At 42.0% G+C, this 22,635-nt stretch overlaps 2 protein-coding genes across 2 annotated transcripts; one reads left to right on the top strand and one right to left on the bottom strand.

The window, feature by feature from the left end:
* Nucleotides 1-483: 483 nt before the first annotated feature.
* Nucleotides 484-13,371, bottom strand: LOC111653986 (A disintegrin and metalloproteinase with thrombospondin motifs 15-like). Its single transcript, XM_023404792.2, has 8 exons — nucleotides 12,082-13,371; nucleotides 7,519-7,651; nucleotides 7,203-7,370; nucleotides 4,911-5,194; nucleotides 4,627-4,804; nucleotides 4,351-4,523; nucleotides 3,277-3,452; nucleotides 484-3,126 (listed from the first exon to the last, which is right to left on the bottom strand). The coding sequence occupies exons 1-8, from the start codon at nucleotides 13,015-13,017 to the stop codon at nucleotides 2,334-2,336; spliced, it is 2,841 nt and encodes a 946-aa protein (XP_023260560.1). The 5' UTR covers nucleotides 13,018-13,371; the 3' UTR covers nucleotides 484-2,333.
* Nucleotides 13,372-16,007: 2,636 nt separating this feature from the next.
* Nucleotides 16,008-22,542, top strand: stk36 (serine/threonine kinase 36 (fused homolog, Drosophila)). Its single transcript, XM_023404679.2, has 20 exons — nucleotides 16,008-16,293; nucleotides 16,380-16,520; nucleotides 16,645-16,722; nucleotides 16,817-16,947; nucleotides 17,036-17,285; nucleotides 17,774-17,867; nucleotides 17,982-18,169; nucleotides 18,257-18,429; nucleotides 18,520-18,625; nucleotides 18,809-18,940; nucleotides 19,027-19,203; nucleotides 19,304-19,404; nucleotides 19,541-19,604; nucleotides 19,741-19,851; nucleotides 19,960-20,034; nucleotides 20,136-20,253; nucleotides 20,350-20,476; nucleotides 20,580-20,760; nucleotides 20,950-21,873; nucleotides 22,238-22,542. The coding sequence occupies exons 1-20, from the start codon at nucleotides 16,210-16,212 to the stop codon at nucleotides 22,331-22,333; spliced, it is 3,351 nt and encodes a 1,116-aa protein (XP_023260447.1). The 5' UTR covers nucleotides 16,008-16,209; the 3' UTR covers nucleotides 22,334-22,542.
* Nucleotides 22,543-22,635: the final 93 nt, after the last annotated feature.

Here is a 22,635-nt window from a genome sequence, read left to right as displayed (position 1 = left end):
TTGCAAGCTTGTTAGCATATTATCTTAGCTTGATTGCTAACAGGACAGTAAGTTCCCACAGCTAATTTAGAAGAGATATTTGTATCATGGACTCCTGTGTAATAAGCCACTGCTCTTTAGTGGAGTTTATACTCCAGCAGAGGAGGTTAAATAAAAGTGAAGTAAACTACAATGGCTCCTATTATTTTGGACTCTCTGGCTCTACGTTCCCTCAAAGGTCAGGACCATAGTTACTATGATGATTTTTATATATCTGTATATCATACAGTCTGTGGTGAGGACTGTAGGGGCAGCTTGCTATTAGTCAAAGGCGTCAATTCACAGTTCAAAGTCCAAAAAATTTGGATAAGCTTTATGTTGCACCCACAAGGGGACGTGTTAATTGTAGAAACTGCACTGGAATTAATTGAAAGTTTTGTGACAAGGCCCCAATACTGACATTGAACCATAACAGATTTGAAAAAAAATTACAGTATAAGTTACAACTGTTCATTGATGGCTTTATTTTTGGAATAAATATTCAGAAGTCAAAGACAATTACAAATGTCTGTGTAAAAAAAAAAAAAAAAGATTAAAAAAGTATGTACATAATTTTTTGCGAAGAGCTGAATAAATGTATACATAGTATACAGTACAGCCCATGTAGGTCATTGGGTTCTTTTGCTGTACAAAGTGCAAAAGCTGATAAAAAAAATGAAAAAATAAAAATAGTAATCCAACTAACGGAGGATCCATCCTGCAGTTAGGTGTTAGACTGGACAATGTGGCCCCATAAGAAACAAAACAAGAATATAAATGGATTACAGGATTTCATCGAGTGTGTAGAGAGAACATCTTGGCTCAGGCTGTGGGGCCATGAACAAGGAGATCCAGGCAAACACGTATTCTGTACAGTATAACAGAGGGCTTGCCAGTTTTTCTTCTCCTCTCTGCTTTATTGTTTCATTGATAATAAATTATCTGTGGAAACTGTGCCAGACAGGCATGACATAACAGGCTTCACAACTGGCTGAACACTATGAACTGAGGAGACAACTGATGTGGTCGAATGAAGGAAGCAATCAAACATTTCGAACACAGAAGGCAGGAATTGAATGCGGTATATGTGTGTATGTGTTTCTCTGTGTGTCTGTGCACATGAGTGTGTGTATATGTGAGATATCAGGCTAAGGCCATATCTCCGATGAGCAGTGCAATGTTGGGTGCAGCCCGATGAAATCACTGAGCTAGCGGCTACACCAGCTGACAGGGAGCAAACCGCTGGTCATTGTTTCCTGTACTGCACTGTTTGGTTTGATCTGTTATGAAAGCCACCAGTGTGACCTCAGATTTCTAGTTTAAACTGTTTCCGTGACTGGTGCTGAGCGAGGTCTGCAGAAAATCAATGTCTATAAGGCAGGAGATTTCTTCCTAGTTTTGAAGGAGGGCTCTGTGGAGATGTAAAATGCTGGCTCCATCCTTATTGTTTGTTGTTTGTGAAAGTTCTAGGAGTAAAAAAAAATGATAAAGTGGTTGTTATTGTAGAAATCTATAATTTGTTCCATCTAACTCGGATTGCTACAGCTGTTATCCTACAGATTTAAAAATATATATTTTGATTAGATAAATAACGCAGCAACAGCATACCAAATATGTTGAAACTAGTATACTACTGTAAATCTGTTATATTTCTGATACGAGTCCAAGATTTAAATAGGTCCCTGAAATAAAAAAAATTTAAAAAAACTTGGCTAGTGAAGCGCCAAATGTCCTTCTCTGTATAGAGTGTTGTGCAGCACACGGGCATTACGTTTTAGTCCAGTTGGTGGAAAGTTATAGTACGTGTCAATCCTGCTACATTTACTTTTTGAAAAAAGGAATGAAAGGACTATTGTTTTTGGAAAATCAGCAGGCTTCACTGATCTATTTGCAAGATCCAACCAAAATTTTGAAACCTGCACCGTCAAAATATTATGGCATAAAATAGGATCCAGACTCATAAGGTAAATTAGATTGATTACTTGCAAATGGGCATTCTGTATCTGATAACAGTACAAGGGATTGGGCTAAATCTTATTTGACCCTATGTTATGTTATTTGCCATCTGAGTTAGACCTGAATAATGTACTGTGAAGTCAGAGTGGTGGCAGTGAAAAATATCTTCCAGCATTCATCCTGCGGCTTTCACTCTGCTTCCAATATTCTCATTGAACTTCCAAGCAAGTGTCCGTCCTCCTCTAACAGTCCCATGTGGCAGGCGGAAAAATCTGCACCTGACAGACATGGTGTGTGTGTGTAATACTTGCAGCTGGATTCGACTCAGACCAACATTTGTAGTTTATTGGTTTTTGTCACTAGCAAGACCTTAGGTTACAGAAGTCCAGCTCCTGTGGTTTGCGTAAGCCAGTGCAGTGGTCCCTGGGGAGCAAATGCCCAACTTGGGTTCTGCATTGCAATGGTCGTCTCTTGAAGCCCTTCCCACAGGTTCTGGAGCAAGGTGACCACTGCCCAATAAGCCATTCAGGACATGGATCTCCACAAACTCTAGTGGCTGAGGGTCTTTGTGAAGAATCGCAGTCCAACCCCGGCATCCCGTCCAGTCTCAGACACTGCACCATCCTCCTCTGGATACCACTGCCGCAGGTCACTGAGCACTTGTCCCAGGCTGAGGATATCCATTTCCCAAGAGCAGGGTCCTCCTTACTATAAGACTTCTTCAGAGTGTCTCCTCCCTGCTCCTTGACACTATCCTCAGCCAGGACACTGTTGTGGGAGTTTATACGCCCCTCCTTCTTCAGAGTCTTGTCCTCCTTGGTCTGACGGGCGAGGTAGAAGGAGTAGCGGATTCGAGGAGGTGTCATCTTGCCTGCACACAGCACCTCCACAGTCAGGGCTTCTCCCAGAGGCTTGACAGCCTGCAGGGTCTCAGAGAGGCCAGCTGTGCCGCTGTAGCGCAGCAGGCTGCTCTTTACAATGATGTCCCTCTCCCCAGCGGATACAACGTAGTTCCCATTGAGCAGGTAATAGCCTTCGCTGTTCTTCACCGCCAGATAGTTGTCATCGCTCATCATTCCTTTGTAGCCTCGCTGACGGATGTCTACGTTGGCTGCACCCACTGGCAACATGACCACAAAGTTGTAGCCGTGCCTGCATGCCAAAACATATTACAGTCAATGAGAGCTTATAATAGAGGTGTGAGGCTGATATTGCTATCATGTGTATGTAAGGAGTTAAAAAAAAAGTGATGTAAACAGTATTCTCTAAAGGCTATCCCATTATGTTGTGGCTTTCACTCACACAGGCTTTGTGAAGAGTCCTGACACCTTCTTGCAGCCCTTGTTATCACCGCCGCAGATTCCACACTTATCAAACTTCTTGTTGGAGCCAATTTTTCCATCACAGCCAGCCTTGATGCACTTTCCTTGGACACATATTCCCGTGGAGTCTGGGGAGCATGGAGTCCCATCAACAACCTAGAGGTTACAAACACACTTTAAGGTTAGCTCTTTATATACACTATAAAGTACAGAAAGCCAAAATCTCAAGTCACAAGAAGCAAACACAACAGATCATCCAACACACATAAAAAAAAAACAGTCCCTGTGAGCTTACTTTGCTTCATATCTTTATTGCAGGTTACTGGAAAACTTAAGTAGTAATTCATGTGACTGCAAATACACATTAACTGCTGCTATTTCTTATTGTATAGCTGTTTTTATTTCATATTGTGATCTTTGATACTTTGATCTTTGCTACAGTCAGCTGCAAACAGTTCTCTTAATATATATCATCCTGATCTCTAAATGTCCGTCAACCAGATCAGCCTCACAGCTAGCACGTCTGAAAATATGTGCCTGATAAGTTCACTCAATGTGGTTGTGGTCGTGTTTTCGTCCTAAGATGTATCAAACCTTAAACCTGACACCAAATGAACCAAACTCCAGCTCAAGTTTTGAATTAAACTGTACACAAAAAGCACTTACACTGAGAAGTAGTGTAAACTCATTTTGGTTCAAAGCATCCTGACTCTGAGGTTAAAGCATCCAGCTGCTCTGTGATTCAGAGCTACGTGTCCCCTGAGTGCTCTTATCCAGGCCTCCTCAGCCGGTATGATGGAGTGAAGTGTGAACTCTGCCTAACTGCTGCTGAAGCTCACTCCACACCCTGCTATCTGAAAGAGATAAACTGTCCTCCTCCTTTCCTTCATTCCTTCCTTCACTCTTAGACCAGAGGCAGCTGGCTGACATATATTCACGTTCTCTCACATGGACTCATATCTCAAAATCTAACCTCCATTTAGTCAGACATTTGTCTGATCACCAATCAAATTATCTTTACATTTGTTCAGCAGAAAAAACACTTGAGGTGTACCTTGGGTGCCAGGACGTAGAAGTAACCGGTGCCATTAGCCCTGCAGATGAGTTTACACCTGTCATCCGTGGACACCCCAGAGTACTTTGGTACCCAGACCACAGAGGGGGCGATACGGTTACTGTTGAAACTGCGGCCACTGGTCTCACACTGCTCTTCACGATAAGTCTTACCTACACGGAGGGGCGGGATGGAGAGTACAGAAGGTGAGAGGTGTGAATGCTCCAGGGGAAAAAATGTCATTGGACATACTTGTCTGTTTTGAGCAACTCGTACCTGTGTCAGGGCAGCGGTTCAGGTTGCAGGAGCGGTATTTGACCCGAACCCCTTGGCAGTATTTACCCCCATTTGACGGAACTGGGTTGTTACATTCCCTTTTAGACAGTTGAACGCCGCCTCCACATGTGCGCGAGCAGGAACCGAATGTGCCCCACTTACCCCAGCGGCCGTCCACCTGAAAATACACAAACAGAAGGTAAAACAACAAATACCCTCCTAATCACATTCCAGTCTTGGTACATGTTGATATCAAGAACTGAGTCTGAGTGTGTGAATCTTACCTTCACATTTTGGACCTGTTTGTCAGAGCATACACCTCGGTCGCACACCTGTCCATCCCCACAGTGGGTGCCATCTGCCCAGGGGAAGTGCCGAGTCATACACACCAAGTGGCCGTTGGATTTTCCTGTGCACCAGAGGCGACCGCATGGTGGCTGCATGAAGGGACAGGGTTTGGAGCCTTCTCCGAACGCGAGCTCACACTGTCGTTCCAGGATGTAGGATGATCCTGGCAGCAAGTCAGGGAGAACCAGCGGTTTCGGAGGCTGGTCGAGCAAACACTCCCCTAGAAGAGGGAGACTCATTAAGAAACATATTGAACCTATACTAGCTGTCATCTCTGGTTTTATTGCTTTTCCTTACCAGCTGCAAGCACTTACACCCATTTATTAAAGGTTTAAGTTCCATCATTTCACCAAAATAGTATCACAAAATCATGAGAAACAATGCATTCTATAGTTATGCATCCGTCAGATAATCCTTCCCATGAAATGTGTGTGTGGTTGGGTGGGATTGTGGGTTGGGGGCAGTGAGGAGCTATCGCCTATGTGATTTGGTCTCTTTGAAGTGAAAGTGCAGCTTGATGCAGTGCATGCAGTGTATGCCACATACCACACACAGACATATACACACACAAAACATGCAGGATTGCCCCACACACAGCCACCCCCCCACCCCTATCCCATCCTCAAACTCTCCCTAAAAATCCACAGGCTCGTCCTCTCATATTTGATCTGACCCACGTCGCATGATTTGCAGGGATAAAGTACTAGAATAATCATAAACCTTTAGATTTGAGCTTTAAATTTTAGCTTTAAACTCTTCAACAACATGGAATGCGGCTAGAACACAGGTCAAAGGTCAAAGGCAAGACTCCATTTATAATAAATGACACACAGAAGCCTTTCCAGGAACAAGCTAATAATGGGAAGAGTTGACGAGCAGGTGCTTAGAGACATGAAAGATCACCGTCAGTGAATGAGAAGGTTTCCAGGAGGAAACCTTCAGAAAATCACACAACTTCTCACCCTTATGGGGAATTTACACACCCAAAAGAAGTCATTTGCACTGGGGGAAAACTGGGTTCACTCACTTTGAACTGTTTACTATGGCATTCATGTTGTGGTGAATTCATAACAGATAATAAGGCAGTGAGCTGTAACTGGTGGCAAATTTGTTTCCTCCCATTTCACCGCAAATTTGGCAGAAGAAACGTGCTGATTAAATGATAGCTCAATACTATATAAACAAGGCACTCTACACTGAATAAGTTGAGCCTCTCCTCTTCCTTCCTACTCTCTCTCTCCAAAGAGCAATCATGGAAAACAATAGCTCGTATTGTGTGTGTGTGTGTGTGTGTGTGTGTGTGTGTGTGTGTGTGTGTGTGTGTGTGTGGATGAATGAACAGGTTACAAATAATTCTGGGCGCAGCACTCCATGAAAACTGCCTCAAACATGTGGCAACATGTTTTTTTCTTCTCTTCACTGTTATTTGAAGTCAAGATTTATGACCGGCAGCCAGGAGAAACCGAGCTACAACGATGTTCGAAAGAAAATCCCTCCTTGTCAAGTCAAAAATGTGTCTCTCTCTGGACCTGTTTGTGTTCTTTTGTTCTCAGACCGTGTCTAAAATGGACACAGAAAGAAGCAAGAAAGTTTGTCTATTTGGAGTAAACCTGCATGGGAAACACTGGGCAGATACACCTCGCTGTCCAAACCACTGTGGTGACTCTCCCCAGAACAAGCCCTCTAATTTGGGACAGATGTGGGGGCAGTTTTAAAATAAAAATTTAGCATTGCTTCGAGGCCAAGTGCTGTGGTCTGGGCTGCTTGGCAAGCAATCTGCATCCAAATGACTTTCTTTTTGTCTTTTGCTAGTCATTTCTATGAGCATGGTACTATAGGTTACGCGGATATTACATTTGAAGCACATTTGAAATTCAGTCATGCTCTCCCTTGCATTTACCTCAGATCATTGTAGTTGGAAATCAGGAAGCAGTTATCCCAGAAAAATATGGTAAAAACTAGGATATGTCGAAATAAAAGTCAGCTCTTCTTCAACAGCAGCATGGAAGTCATGTTGTTTCTTGATGCAATGGCAAACAGAACCATGAGCATGTGCTCTATTAATGTGATCAGCACCCAGCTACATGTTTGTTAATCAATAATTCCTCAAGATCCTTTAATAAGTGTCTGTTTAATGTGTCTGTCTTGACTTTGACCTCACACCTCTTCAAATACTCCATGAGGCTGTTTGCACCCAAATACAGTGGTCAAGGGTGGTGGAAACTTACCGTGCCCACTGTCCAGAAATTCAGTGATGATGGCAGCACTGCAGGGGGACCACGGGCTGGTGCGGTTGATCTGAATAAGCGTGGGAGACATCATATGGTTGTCCTGCATTTTCCCAAACACATCCTCACAGGCCTTCACGTTGTCATGTGGCATGTTGAACACGTGTCCTGTACAGAGGGAACAAGATGTCAGATATCTTTCATGAATACACAGATGCTTTTATCTGTGGTTGTGCATAAGCATTCACACTATAGGAAATTATTAAATTATGAATTATATGAATATTTGATGAGGAACGGTGCCGGCAGGGCTAACCAAGCTCATGGGCGGTGGTGAAAGCTGAGGGCAGGCCGTCGTCTTCGATCACAGAGCAGCTCCTTTTCGGGTCGCACATGGTGCCAACGTCTGCCATGCCAAGAGTGTCACAGGTGGAAGCTCCACACAGGTCCTGGACAAAAAACAGAATTTACATTAATACATTTGAGCTGGTCAGAGCTAAAGAAAAAAGCAGCAGAGCTTGCCGCTTCAGACACTTCAGATACCCCCACCCAAACCCAGCAGGTTATTGGGCTTTACTTACTTTATTTTGAGTTAAAACCTAAATTGAGCACTCCAGAAAGGTCCATTAAAAAGTTGCTGCACAAGCAAACTGTGTGTGCACAACTACAGCAAGTACAGTGGACAGGTTGGATAATAATTGTACCACTGGCCTTTGTCTTCTCTCACAAAAACATCTGGCTAACATGGGAGTTTGAAGCTGTCTGATGGTGAGACTGTTTATTGCCCCTGTCTGACCTCTATTTAGTGATGTCACCTTGTTGCCAGACCTCAGCAATTAAATTGGTGAGTAAAATTTTATTAATGCCAGTAGAAACGATGGCCAAAACTACAAAAATAAGACCCAAGTTATAATAAACTGGAATTATCCTTTAAAGTCTCTTAAAATGTTGTTTCCGATCTTAAGTATTTCTCTTTAATCTTAAATATTCATGACTAAAACTGCAAAAATCCAAGTTAAAGTAAATTTTTTTAAAAACTTTATGATAATAATTATAATTAAAAATCTAAAATCTCATCTGCCTCATCAGCACTGTGTGGGTGTGGTTTGATCAGATTTGATTAGCAAGTAACAACAAACAACCCAACGACAGTCATCTGATTTTATTTCAGATGCTTAGAAATATGTGACATCACCTTTTTCCAGCTGAGCCATGGCCACTTTCAACTAATGAAAACAGCGCAGGAAAAAAAAGGAAAACATAAATCTCCAATGTGAAATAACCAAAACTGTTGTAACTTTGGCAGAAAATTGTGTTTGTGTAGGACCCCATCAGTCACAGTAAGAAGCTGACTGATAAAATATTTTCAGGGCCTTTAAGGCGTCTTGTTGTCATTACCCTAAGATCTGTTTGTAGAGATTGGGAAAAGATCTGATAGTGTTAAGCAAGGATTTCCACCACCCAGTCTTTAAGTGTTTTACTGGGCAACTGTGTTTAGAGTACACCTTCTTCTATGAGGTAATGTAACTGTCCCCAATCATAACATTTCCATGCCAGAGCAGAATTTCCAAATGACCTATTTCTTCACCACAAGGTATTTAAAACCCAATCTTAGTGAGTATCCATTTGGAGCTGAACCTCCTAATCACAGGACAACTTCAGCAGTAACCACCACAGAGAACCGCCCATCTGCCTGCTCCCTAAACAGCACTGTCTCTCCATACTCAAACGCACAGACAAACCAGTGGCGGTCAGCTATTACAGATAAAGCACAGCGCTGGTTTAATGGCACACAGGCCAAACAATCCTCTGCTGCACTGAATGTACACGTACAGCACAGGCCAAGTGAAGACCTCGAGTGCTATGACAAATCATTCCTAGAATAAACCACAAAACCACAATTGTTGGCCGGTGCAAATCTAGTCCAGATGTGCTCATGTGTGCAGACTTCATCTCAACATTTGGGCCATTTATGAGCAAAAAAAATGTACAAAAAAAAAAAACTGCAAGATGAACAGAGGAGCAGAAACAGCAGTGTCAATGAGTTTGTTCTTTGCTATGACCTACTTCCCACATCTGTCATCTATCTATTTTTTTGTGTTTCTGCAATTTAAAAACAATAAGGTATCTCAACAAAGAATTGTTCCAATTTCATTTTGTGTACAGATTTCCAAGCCTTTATTACAATTTGTGTTTTGGATGCAATATTCAAAAGTATCAGTGTTTTTTATACTAAAGACTAAATGGGTGTAAAAAAAAAAGGCTGATTCAGCAGCATCGCAGACAGGGGTTAAGACATCCGGACATATTTGGGTGTACTTAACTTTCTCAACCAGCCCTCTCTCTCAGGAGTCACATAAATTTGTCAGTTGGATTTAATCTTTTGGAGACCGACTGTTTACATACAACAAACTCAGTGTGTAACTTCATGAAATGAGTTATCTTGCAACATTCTCAACACAACAATCATGCTGGCTATAGAGTTTAAAGACAACCGCAGTTGCCTCTGGACAACACTGAGTTGGTCTTCATAAAACCTACAAATTACACTGTGGGCTGGTAAACAGCAGACAATGGACGTGCCTTAAATGCTTACTGAAAGCTATGGTAAACCCAGACAATACCACTGACTGAACTGACCAATTCTGAGTCACCGAGTCTTGAGTGAACAGAAGATTGACTGTGAATTTTTGACCTTAGCTGATTTGATTATCAGTGGACATGTGTGCAGAAACTGTGTTTGATATCTGAAGTGTAAAATATTTTCCTGGCGCTAGAACCAGTGAATGTGTCTCTATGCAGGCTAAAGGCCTGGGCTGCAAAAGGTTTGGTAAAAAATATTTAACAAACAAGACCTGGCACTTTTACATGTGTATAGTGGAGCACTTGATCCTTGAAGTGTTGAGATTTAATGATGTTAGCAAGAAACAACCAAAACAGTGTTATCTAAACTAATATTATCTAATCTGATCTGTTAAAGTGAAATGTCATCATCAGCATATATGCTGTAAATTCCTGTTGTTGTAATTTACCAACAGCTTGGTTTGATTTGAAGGCTGAAGCACTTCAAAACACAACTTAAATATTTACATTTCTTGTTTGTTGTACACTGTGAATGCTGCTCTGTGCACCTACACAGTCACAATATTTACCCATCTCTGGCTATTCTGCACAGTTTATGCAAGAAATTCCATCAGAAGGAATCTGTTTTTCACACATAAGGCCACTGACGAGACATTTTCTTTGTTTGACTAATCCTAGTAAATGCAGCTGCTTTTGAAATTCTTTAGTTACAGTTTGTCAAACCTCTCATCAAAGCATCTTAGACTAGTCATTCAGTCTGATATAATATCAACTCAAACATTGACTGACTGACTGACTGACTGTCCCTTGACACCTGTTGTTGGGCTTAATGTAGCAAATTATAGCAACATGACTCAGTGTCTGTAAGCAGGTTCAGTATTCTTGAATGTGGTCACCGTCATGGCTACAGAGTTTTAATTTTCTGCATGTGGGGTTAATGATCCCACGACCTGGTCACACCCTAGATTTGGTATAATGGCCTACGCAGTAAGAGCATACTGTATGTACCTTTACAGCAGAAACAATGAATGTGAGAGGAGTGTGTGTGTGAAGTGTGTGACAGAGTGAAGAATGCGCAGGCTGACTGCAGCTGTGCAGAACTGCTCCTCTGGAGGAGCTTGTTTAAGACTTGGACTGAGCAGGTGGTGCATTAAACATAGAGGGATCGGACATATCTGACATCAACATAGGAACCCCCCTTCCCCCTTTCTCCTCCTCCTCCTACATCATCCACCCGCCCTTACTCCCTCCATTTCTCCCTTCAGGGGCCTGTTTAATGAGGAGCAGGCAAGGTGGTGGGTAGGGCTGGAAAACCCACAGCTGGAGGAGAGATGGGAAAGGCTGAGAGAAACAAGACACTTCCGACTCGTGAATCCCAGGGGGCACTGACGGTCATTATGTTTGTTAAAGTTACACGTATAACAAGCGTTTGTTTGAGGTTTTATACAATCATGTGTCGTGTCATGTTCTTGACGATGGCCAAGGATAAATCCACACCTCATTATATTACCTTTGATTCTTTAATTCTGGTGGCAGAAGCTTTTAGACTGTATACATCTGAAGTTGACCCTTTGACTGCAGACTGAACTATATCTAAACATTGTTTTTCTCAGTAATTAAATGTGTGTCTGCTGTTAATTTGTCCACGTTATTCCAAACTGAAATCAAACTGGCTCAATTCCACAAGACTGACCAATGAATGTGAGCAATATGACTTCATCTCTGACCTCGTGTCATCTGCCAAATATTTGGGAGTGCAGAGAGAACTGGAAGGTGGGTTCCAAGTCTATAAAACTACCCTCTACGGATCCATGAAGAGCGATCAAGACCGTTGCTGTGTTCAGCTCAAGTAACTTCCTTTGTGACCTAGCTTCAGTGTCAAAACTGTGATGCTATTGGTGGGCTGGAAATTCGCCAGTGGTTGTTAGTTCACAGGAGGTGGAGACTGTGTTTTGAGAGCAAACCAATTAACTGACATAGCAGGGGTGGTTCAGGGGAAGCCTGTCCAGTTTCCAGCCTTATAGCATATAAACATGCCAGAAGGCTATGAATATTTTATCATCATCATCATCATCATCATCATCATCATCATCATCATCATCATCATCAACAACAACAACAACAACATCCCATTGTTTTTTCGTATGTGACTTGATGAACCTGATGAAGATGAACACATTTGTAAAATTAATCATTTACGCATTTCTGTGCGTAATTGCGCTTACTAAAATAGCACATTCTCCCCTCTGCTGCTACTTAAGACCCTGTAATGTGAGTTCAAATGAAGCATTTTTACCTGTCTAGTGAAGAGGATTGCTGTGTCCCAGTAATCCTGATGCTTGTCGCTGTTTTTGTTCATCTTTTTTTGCCAGGTGCAAAAGTTTCGCAGCGTCATGGCTGCGTTCCCAGACACCTTGGGTCCTTTGTCCTCTTCGGATATAATCGCGATCTTCACAACCACTATGCTGATGGAGTTAAGAATACTGGGGTGCTTGTAGAGTCGCGCTGCCACTGACATCAGCGTCAAGAGGTAGTGTTTTAGGTCATCTCCATGGAACTGCGCCATGGACTCGTCCGCCACCACGAGCGTCTCCACGTACCTGGGGACTGAAGCGAACCTTTTGGCTCTCCCCATCCTCCTCAGCATCGTCTCAGTCACATTGCTGTAATCTTCTAGTCGCTTGTATTTCTCCAACGATTGCGCAACTTGGAGACTTATGTCGCTGTCCACTGCGCACCTAGAGGTTGAGTTGAGCTTCAGGTCGTTGCTGGCTCTGCGCCGTATGATGTGAGCACTTTCTGCGCTTCTGGTGTCATTTTGCACCGGGCTGATAAAATATTCCCATCCTTGGAAGCCAAATGCTCCGTGTAAACCTTTACAGAGGCTCAGAGCAGCATAAGAATAGCGGTCAGCATTCACGTATCCGGAGTAAAAACACCGGCTCAGGTCTGTGGTGACATCGGAGTTGGAGAGCCAGAATGCGTCTTGGTTAGAAATGGAAGGAGCAATGAAATTAGAGTCTTGATGTAAATCGATCACCAATTCCTGCTGGAAAGCTCGTATCTTTAGGACACATTTCCCATTGGGGATATCCACGTTGTTGTCAAAATCCCTCCTGTCATTGTTGTGGTTATCCAATCTAACTGGGAAGCAAAGTTCACTTTCCATGCAACGAACAGGGTTTGAGAGTGAGACCACAAAGGAGAGGAGAAAAGTTGTTCTGATAAACATGACGATGCTTGCATTCAGTAAAGAATGCAATGACCAACAGAGAAAACAAAATGATGTTGAATCTGCAAGCTCAGTGGATGCGGTGTCAGCACCAGATCAGGATGAAGAGCATAATCCTGCGCGAAGGATTCTACAACAATGCAGGTCGTACAAGTCCACTCAGAGCAAACTCCTCCTGGTCATGACCCAATCCCATCCTCCACCTGTGTGAGCTCAGTCGACTGCTGCCTTGTGTGGACTTAATGCATTTTCGTCATGTGTAAAAAATATGGAAACTCAATCTCTCTTTTGGAGGGGGGCCGTCTTTGGACGCGCTCATTGGATGCATGTCTCAGCTGAAGGTTTTTCTGCGGCCACTTGAAACTCAGCAAACCGCAGGCCTATCATCATCGTGTCCCAACACACAGTGATGAATTAGCTGATCTCCCACATCCAGAGCTTTGTGCGCTGAGACTCTGCCTGACTCCACATAATTCGCTAATCCCCAATCAAGTTATGACGATAAAACTAACAAAATGAATTTTAATCTCACATAAAGAGCAGCACACCAGAGCAGCAGAAACAAGTTCTCCATCCCACGTTTTAATACACAACTAAGAAGGATGCACTGCATCTTAAATGTCACTGAGCTGCAGGAATATTACAGAGATATTGAAATAAGGTGAGCATGACAGAAGTCAGTATATGGTGTCATGGTCCGATTTGTTTCTCTGTGTAAATCGTACGACATCTGCTGGACACCAAAATATCTATCTATCTATCTATCTATCTATCTATCTATCTATCTATCTATCTATCTATCTATCTATCTATCTATCTATCTATCTATCTATCTATCTATCTATCTATCTATCCTGTAATTTCTATTTAAAGCAACTTTATACCTCTACTCCAACACATGTAGCCTATCTGAAAGCCAGTAGCTAATAACTTTGTACATTAAGACTAAAAAAACATTTGACCCTTCATGTTGATGTTTAATAGACAAAAATGCCCAACAGTAAGTAGTTGAATTAGCTTTACATGACCAACTACAAAATTAAAATCATGTTTACATGTTATACTATAGTAATAGTAATCAATGCAACACATATTAGTATATAACACTGCATAATGAGGACTTTTGTCCTCCACTCAAAAGTGTGTTTTGGTCATAGTTACTTTGATTCTGCTGCCACCTCTTGGTATGAAGGATTATCACAGCTTCTGAAAAATAGACTCCCCGAAAATACTCCTCCATGCACACACTAGAAAGAGTCATTTTAAACTTCATCCCTTTATAAATGTTGAGACAGGTCACTTTAGGCACCAAAAGACAGGTCATTATTTGACCTCAGCTGTGACTCTGCCTCTCCCCCTGCCTCTCCTCCTCTGTCTGAGCTACTGCATGGTCACTCTGCTTCTGTCACCTCACAAAATAACACATTGATGCATGGCATATGAACAGTGAAGAAAACATGTATGGCTTAATTGAGTATCATTATTACCTTTTTTGCTTATTCAATATGCAGAAATTTTATCACGGATTGAATGTTTCTCATCTTGAAGCAGCTTGACAGTGATATCACACAGGATGGAGCATGTATCCTGACCTTTGACCCCTGTTGTGTCTTACTAGTATAGCTAATGTTGCTCTGCATCTGATGGATGCAGCTGCTGACTGTCTGCTAAATTCATTATATAAACTTATAAGGGGGTAATATGAGATTGGTGTTTACAGATTTTTTCAGCTGCCCTGATGTGACTGAGAAATCAGTCATTGCGGGTTTAATGAAGTTAAAGAATTCCATATGAAAATCGTTGTAGAGTAGAAACTATGCAGCGGCAAGTAAAATATCTGAACTCTTTGAAATGACCTGGTTTTCTGCATTGATTGGTTATAAAATGTTATCTGATTTTCATATAGGTCGCAAATATAGATAAACACAATGTGCTTAAGATAATATCACACAAAGAATTATAATCTTATGTGTCTTTTTTTGAATATTCACAGTGCCAGGAAAAAAAGTTTAAAAAGTTAAAAAAGAAAAAAGTAAGTGAGCCCTTGGATTTGACAGATAGTCAAACCATCAAACCATAATATTTCTAGTGCTGGGTCTGAAATTTATTCACCCTGTTGGTGGCACTAGAATGGAAATTTTGTGTCCTAGACGCATGTTCCCAAGGAGATGTTTTGATTAACAACAATCTTAATTCATGTATATTCACGTCAAAAACTCATGGAAACGAAAACCTTACTGAGACAGAGGACATATACTCAACTTGTTACTGATTATAACAACACATGTACATACACATGTACATACATGACTGTGGTCAAACAGTTTTTTTTGGCTCACATTTGTAGCATATTATGGTCAAATTATCATGTTTGCATTTAAACAGAGGACCAGTACATATTATTGTACATCTGTGGTCCAACCCTCCACCTTTCTGTTGGATAAATCATAGTAAGCATTGATCCAACACAACAGTTTTGCTTTCTGCATTACATTAATGGATGTAAACAATATCAGAACATTGTCAGTATAGCTGTAAGTGCAGTGGAGCTGTGTGCTATAAACAGACTCAAAAGAAGATGACAGCAGGAAGAAGTGAGAATACACACATAGCAATCGTATTGTCTATTTCTATTCAGCTTTCCGACTTTCTTAATAAAAGATTCGTTGATGCTAACAACGTGGATGCTCCAGACAGCCGCCTGTTTTGTTTTCTGTTGCCAGGAACGCAACAGTGGTTGCTAGGCTAAGGACCCCTGCTTACGGGCTGTCCACAGAAAAGCCAGCTTTGACTTTTGCATTTCAAAGTAAAGAAATTAGTAAAATTAAAGATTGTTGTTAAAATAAACAATTAAAAGGCCACATATACAAATACTGATAATATTTGTGGGGCAAGTCAAACTTTGAATTGTCTTCTGTTGCCTTAATGAAACGGCAGATAGTCTTCCTCTCTGGTGGTCATCATATTTATTGTTGCCATCTCAAAAAAGCAGTGGCACACAGCGGTAAAGTAACACTTGCACCAACGGTAGGCTGCTAGTCATAAATTGTTGGTTGTTAAGTTAAGAACTTTTAAATCCAAGTAGTTAGGTGTCTTATGTGAAGCAACCGCTTGTGTACTGTCCTAAGAGATAACTTGGCGATGCTAACAATAAAGACGTTCAGTTTGTAACGTTAGCCTCCTGCCGTCGACATGAACTCATATCACGTTTTGGAGCTGGCGGGAGAGGGCTCGTTTGGTCGAGTTTACAAGGGTAGGAAAAGATTCACTGGGCAGGTAAGTAGCTTTTCTAGGAGCATAGTCTGATAGTCTGTTCGGATGGGTTCGGTAAGACACACCGCTTCACTATCTCTTCCAAATAGGTGGTAGCTTTGAAGTTCATGCCAAAGGTGGGTCGTTCTGAAAAGGAGCTACGAAGTCTCAAGAGGGAGATTGAGATTATGAGGGGTCTCCAACATCCAAACATTGTCCAGCTCTTTGACAGCTTTGAGACGGAAACTGAGGTGTGTGTGTACTGTAATTGTCTGTTTAAAACACACAGAATGCATCTTAGTTCACAAGACTGCTGACAAGAGTCTTTTATCTACCAAACTAATTATCTTTCATAATCCCATGTGTTTGTAACAGGTTGTGGTTGTAACTGAGTATGCGGAGGGTCAGTTGTTCCAGATTCTTGAAGATGATGGGAACTTACCAGAAAGCCAGGTATTCACTGTCAGTCAGTACACAGCTATGTCAAACAGTAGATTTATTGCAATGTCACATGGTCATCTTTTGCCCATTCTTCCCTTCTTCCAAGGTCCGTGAGATTGCCTGCCAGTTGGTTTCAGCTCTGTACTATTTACACTCCCATCGGATTCTTCATCGTGACATGAAACCACAAAATATACTCTTGGGGAAAAGTGGGGTGGTAAAACTGTGTGACTTTGGGTAGGTATTTGGATTTAAATTGAAGAAAAAGTAGCCTCATTAATCATTTAAACAAAGATAAACCATGTGTGATGCAATCTTCCTGTAGGTTTGCCAGGGCCATGAGCGTCTCCACCCTGGTGCTGACTTCTATCAAGGGAACACCACTGTACATGTCTCCTGAGCTGGTGGAGGAAAAGCCATATGACCACACTGCTGATCTCTGGTCTTTAGGCTGCATCCTGTATGAGCTCCACACGGGGGCGCCTCCGTTCTACACTAACTCCATCTTCCACCTGGTGCAACTCATTGTGAGAGACCAAGTAAAATGGCCAGGCACAATGAGCGACACCTGCACGGTACAGTACAGCTGCTGTCTAGTTGTGCTGTATCATGTTTGGATCAAAGCTAATGTCTCTACTGTATAAAAATGTGATTCCTCCTTGCACTTCACCTTATTGAACAGATTTAGTGCTTAGTACTTATTTCAAGGTCTCCTACCGTACTGAAGCTTTAGTGTTATCCCTGACTTCTAAGTCATGGATAACACTAAAGCATCCAAGACACCATTAACACATTTCTAAGTTTAAGTTTTCCTTTTCTTAATTGACTTAAAAATAGTCAAATATATCTTCAAAAGTCATCGACTACAGAGGAGAAATTGTACTTCATTGGACTCAAACTCTCACATTTTTGTCAAATATACTAAGACAAGTCCCTGTTATCGTCAGTGATCGCTATGACCCTGCTAAACAAGAAAATGAAGACAAGGCATAAGGTTTTTTGATGTGTGACAAACAGGATATATTGCATTAACCACAATGCTTATCTGATATTTCCCTTGCAGAATTTCCTGAAAGGTTTGTTAACCAAAGACCCTCAGAAGCGGTTGTCGTGGCCAGACCTCCTGCACCATCCCTTTGTTGCTGATGGTGTTATAGGTGATGCTTAAAACTCCTCAATTTAATGGAAAATTTCTAAATGTGCACGACACTAGTCTGATTATGAGGTTATCCTGATGTATGTTTCTATCCCATATTGACGTGTTGGCACAGTGCTGTCAGACACAAGTGTTTTCAGCCCTCTGACAGTCACGCCCAGCCCAGACATGCTGGCGCTGAAACTTCAGCAAGTGGCAGCGAAGATGGTACCGACTTCTGGAGAGAGTAGATTACTGCGAAAGGCCAGGGAACAGAGGGACAACAGTAGCAGAGGGAAAGCAGTGGGTAGTGACAGTACAAAAGTGAGTCACCAATTGGTTTTTTCTTTCTTGAATTAGTCCCATGGAAATTCGTGGAGGAGCTTTAAGCTGTTCTTTGTACATCAACAGAAAAAAAAGGATGGAGTGGGAAATGAAAAGGCCAACTCTGCAATGGCAGCAACACCACCCAGGGCCAAGCCCCACTCCAGTGATGGCTCTGTTACCTCAGGTCACTCGGTCATTGCAGCTGCCAATCAAATCCTCAACCCAAAGACTCAGGCCTGCATGAGATCAAAACACAGGTATTTAAGGAAGTTCAGAATAAAGATACAATATACAACCAAAACAGACTGATGTGTGTGTGTTCACGGTTATGGGCATTCCTTCTGCAGAGGTCAGATCAGCAGAGACTATGAACAGGAATTTCCCTCTGTAGAGGTCGGTCCACAATTGGTGTGGAGATGCAATGAGGACAGACACACGACACCACACAGGCAGGTCAGTGTCGATTTTTTTTTTTTTTGATAAAACGACATGGTCCATTTAGAAAATGTGTCTTGTTCCATTATATAAGAGTTTATATCCTCTTCCAGTAGCAAATGTGCCCTGGTAATACAGAAACAGTTTTCTATCATAAAGGGAAATGTGTCCTTCAGTTTTAACTATTTCTTGTTGTTTCAGAATGTTGACAGTGAGGAGTATTGGGAGAAACTGGTCCAAGAGTCAGAGCCAAGCAAGCAGCAGAAAGATCTATTAAACTACAATGCTATTATACCTCAACTTAACTCCAAGATTCTGGCTTTTAAAGCTCAGGTAATTAGGTACATTTTTTTTTTCTTCATAAATTGACACTGAGGAAGAATTTTGTATTGAATCTCTCTTTTTTGCTGTTTCATCAGCTATCAAGTGGTGTTGTTAAAGAAGCATGGCAGATTCACCAACCGCTGAAGATCTTATGCAACCTCATTCTGACCTCTGACCTGGAGAAGTTGTATCACATCAGCCATGAACTTGGACTACCCCATGTCCTCTTTGACCTGGTTCAAGATACTGTAGAAAACTCACAGTTCATCAAGGTTATTGTTTAGAAATGAAACCAAATACAGCAGTGCAGTGTCAGTGAGGCATCAGACACAAATATTACTGACTTTTTTGTGTGTTTCTTTTCCTGCTCAGAAACCATGGAGTGTGCCAACACTGAGAGAAATCATTGTAGTGCTCTTGATCTACTTTGATGAGCATCATGACTGGATGGAAGAAGAATATAGGGAAGATCGGTTTGTTTGTTTTTTTATTTTCTTCACTGAAGCTGACTCTGTTCATTTGTTGAATACTGTGTGTGTACAGGTGACTGACTTTCATACATCACATGCATTCATCAAATGCAGCTCATTCTCTGTTCTCCTTCTCTAGAGTGGAAGAGTTCACCAAGCCCTTCATCACAATTCTTAGTCGACCAGACCTCATTCCTTTAGCAGTAAGTACCCACTGAAGTAAGTTAACAGTAGCTGTCGACCATGTTCCACGTGTTGTATATTTCATGACAGTTGCTTTTGGTTATACAGCGAGCCTACCTGTTGTCTGACAGAGTTGATTCTGCTTCTCTTCCATAGCCTTTGGCTGCCTCCGTTTTGTCTCTGTTAATACAACACAATGTTAATGTCGAAGTTGATATGAACGATCTAACTTCCTTGCTGAAAAACCTGCTTTTGGACTCATATGAGGTACTGAATCTGTGATTCATGTATTCAGCAATATTTTGAAAATTTTTGATGCAATGTTAAATTGATCCACCACTGTTTGAAGTGTTACTCTCTTCTCTGCATTGTCAGCCCCAAATTTCTCTTCCCTCTGGCTGGGGACTCTGTGATGGCCTCCTGTCTTTACTCCTACACATGCTCTCTGAGGTCAGACAATACCTGCAATGCAATAAAAAATTAGACTGGATGAATCCCAGACATAAACCTTCAATCTTTTCCTTAGTGAATTTGCTGTTTTCTTTTAACAGCATGAAAATGGCTCTGGATCTTCGTGTTTAGACCCAGTTATGTTTCTGGATTTGTGGAAAAAAATTGGTACTTCACTCAAAAAGACAACAACAGACACAGGCATCTGTTCGGCAAAGGGTAAATATATGCAGTAAATGTATGAAACCCAGCTTATTTGAAAACACTTTTAGATGTTAAAAATGTACATATTTTTTCATTTTCTTTTTACATCAGGGCTGTATTACTTTCTGTCTACTGCACTGTTTGTCTTCACGAAGGATCCGCACTCATGCATTCCTCTGTTTTCTGAGAGGGAATCAAAATGCATTTACACTCTTGGCCGGCTGCTGGGCACTGACTGGTTGGTGTACAGATGTCTTAATTAACTTAGTGTTTCAAATGTACCACAAATGTTAGAGCAGCACAGCTACTACGCCTAACAATAACCTCTTTGTACCCTACAGTCTTCATTTGTTTGCTGAAGTCAGTCCTGGGAGACTTGAAGTGGACCTGAGTCATGACAGCCTGTCCATGTTGAGCTGCCACCTGCTGTGCATTCCATTTGCCCTGGACTTGCCTTCACACACCATGTCCACAATTCTCCAGTTGTATGACAGTTGTGGTGTTATCGCAAGCCTCCTGCAGGTTAGGGCCTTCCCATGTTCCAATAAAGACCATGCAGACAAACATAATTCTCTGATGCAACACAGGATAACTCTTGCAATAGGCTCACATCAGGCTCACACTACTGTACATCTTAATGTCGCTGTGTGTTGTTGGCTGTTTGATCTGTGACAAGTTGTCTGGGTGGTTTTGTTTTTCATGCTTTGGCAGGTAATTCAAACTCTCCCTCCTCCGCTACTGGAGCTGCCTCTCTCCCTGCTGAGCCGTTTGCTCCTTTGTGACCTTGAGCGCTCCGTTTCCCGCCTCAGAAAAGCTGCTCGTGGTTTTTTCACGCCACCCGGGGACAGCCAGCTCTCTGCCTCCAAACACCAGTGCTCACTAATCAGAACTGCCAGCTGTCTGCTCTTTGATTTGCTGCAGCTGGATGCGCTGTGGGACTCTGCCGTGGAGCTCCTAACTCTGTTGTCCCAAGTGGCCTGTTGTTCTGCTCGGCCTACTCGCCTTCAGCTTCACCTGGACGCCTCAGTGCTGCACCAGGCGCTGGCTCACTCTCATGACCAGATCAGGGCTGCCACATGCAGACTTTTGGGAAATTTGGATCCATTCAGGCCTCCTAGGCTGCAACCTGACATTTTCGAAAGCATGATAGGCTGTCTGCATGATCCCTGCCCGCCTGTCCAGCGAATGGCTTGCAGGGCAGTAGGGAACTGGTTGGGATATATTGCACGGTTCAAAATGGGCAAGTCCAATGGAAAGGGCAGTGACACTACAGGTTGGGGCGAAGAGAGGGAACAAAAGCAACACAAGTGTTCACACAATGAGACAGCAGGAGATCTGGCTACTGTAGTAGAGCAAGGGGTGGAAGATGATGAGGGGAGAAGTTGGACAGAGGAAGCCAGGAGGACAGTAGCCATGCTGGCGCCTCTGATCACCGACCCTGATGCCCTCACACGTCGTCACTGTTGTGCAGCTCTGGGAAACCTGGTGAATGTTGATGGCGCTGTATCCTTGTTGTTGGAGGAGGACGTGTCCAGCTTACTTCTCAGAGCTGCATGCACAGATTCCCACAATGCAGTGAGACAAGCTGCCATAGCAACCCTGTGCCTGTACAGCGAGCAGGATGCAATACGCCAGGTAATGAAATGAACAGGTTAGAGGAGGGTAGATGTCGACATTAGTCTGTTTCTGTCTTCAGAATTTGGTTAGAAGGACATTTTGTCATTTTCATCGTTTAATAGCAAAACATTTAACTATTCAGTTATTAGAGAATATTAAGATTCTTCATGGAAGAAAATTCACTTTTTCCTTTTTAATGCCTTAAGGATGTGCCTCTTAATTATTATACAATTGCCTTGAGCTCAGTCATTTCCTTACTGGTCATTGCATCTTCTTTCATGGGTTAGTAAAATATCTTTCCTCAATCAGTCACACATGTTTATGTGTTAACACTTTAAACACTAACTTCAAATTAGTCATTTTCTTCTGTATTTATTTCAAGGTCCTGAGATCCCTGGACGCCAGTAAGAAACTTCTTCAGGCTTCGCAACATGCACCTCCACAATGCAACTATCATCAGCTCATTGGCCAGCTGTGAATGAGTCCAGCTGATGGGTTTAAAAAAAAATTTTAAAAACCTTCTTCTTCCTCCTTACTTTACAGTAGCCTATGACTTCCACATGTCTTAAGCGATGCGAAAGAGGACAAGGAATAATAATCATATCCCCTGTTTTTCTATTTTTCCTGAAGTATGTCAATCTATACAGTTAAAATGGTGCAAATAAAAAAAGATTTTTTTTTTTTACTAATGGCGATCTTTGTTGGCTGTGTGCTTTGTTTTTACTGTAATCTTAATTTTAATTTCATGACACCATTGTTCCTGTTTCATAAGAAAAAACA

Source organism: Seriola lalandi, unplaced genomic scaffold (assembly GCF_002814215.2).
Source record: "Seriola lalandi dorsalis isolate HSWRI2012SDOR001 ecotype SW California unplaced genomic scaffold, Sedor1 jcf7180002054256, whole genome shotgun sequence".
In the NCBI taxonomy this organism is placed as follows: Eukaryota; Metazoa; Chordata; class Actinopteri; order Carangiformes; family Carangidae; genus Seriola; species Seriola lalandi.
The sequence above is the reverse complement of the archived record's forward strand: the minus strand, read 5'-3'. Positions and strand labels throughout refer to the sequence as shown.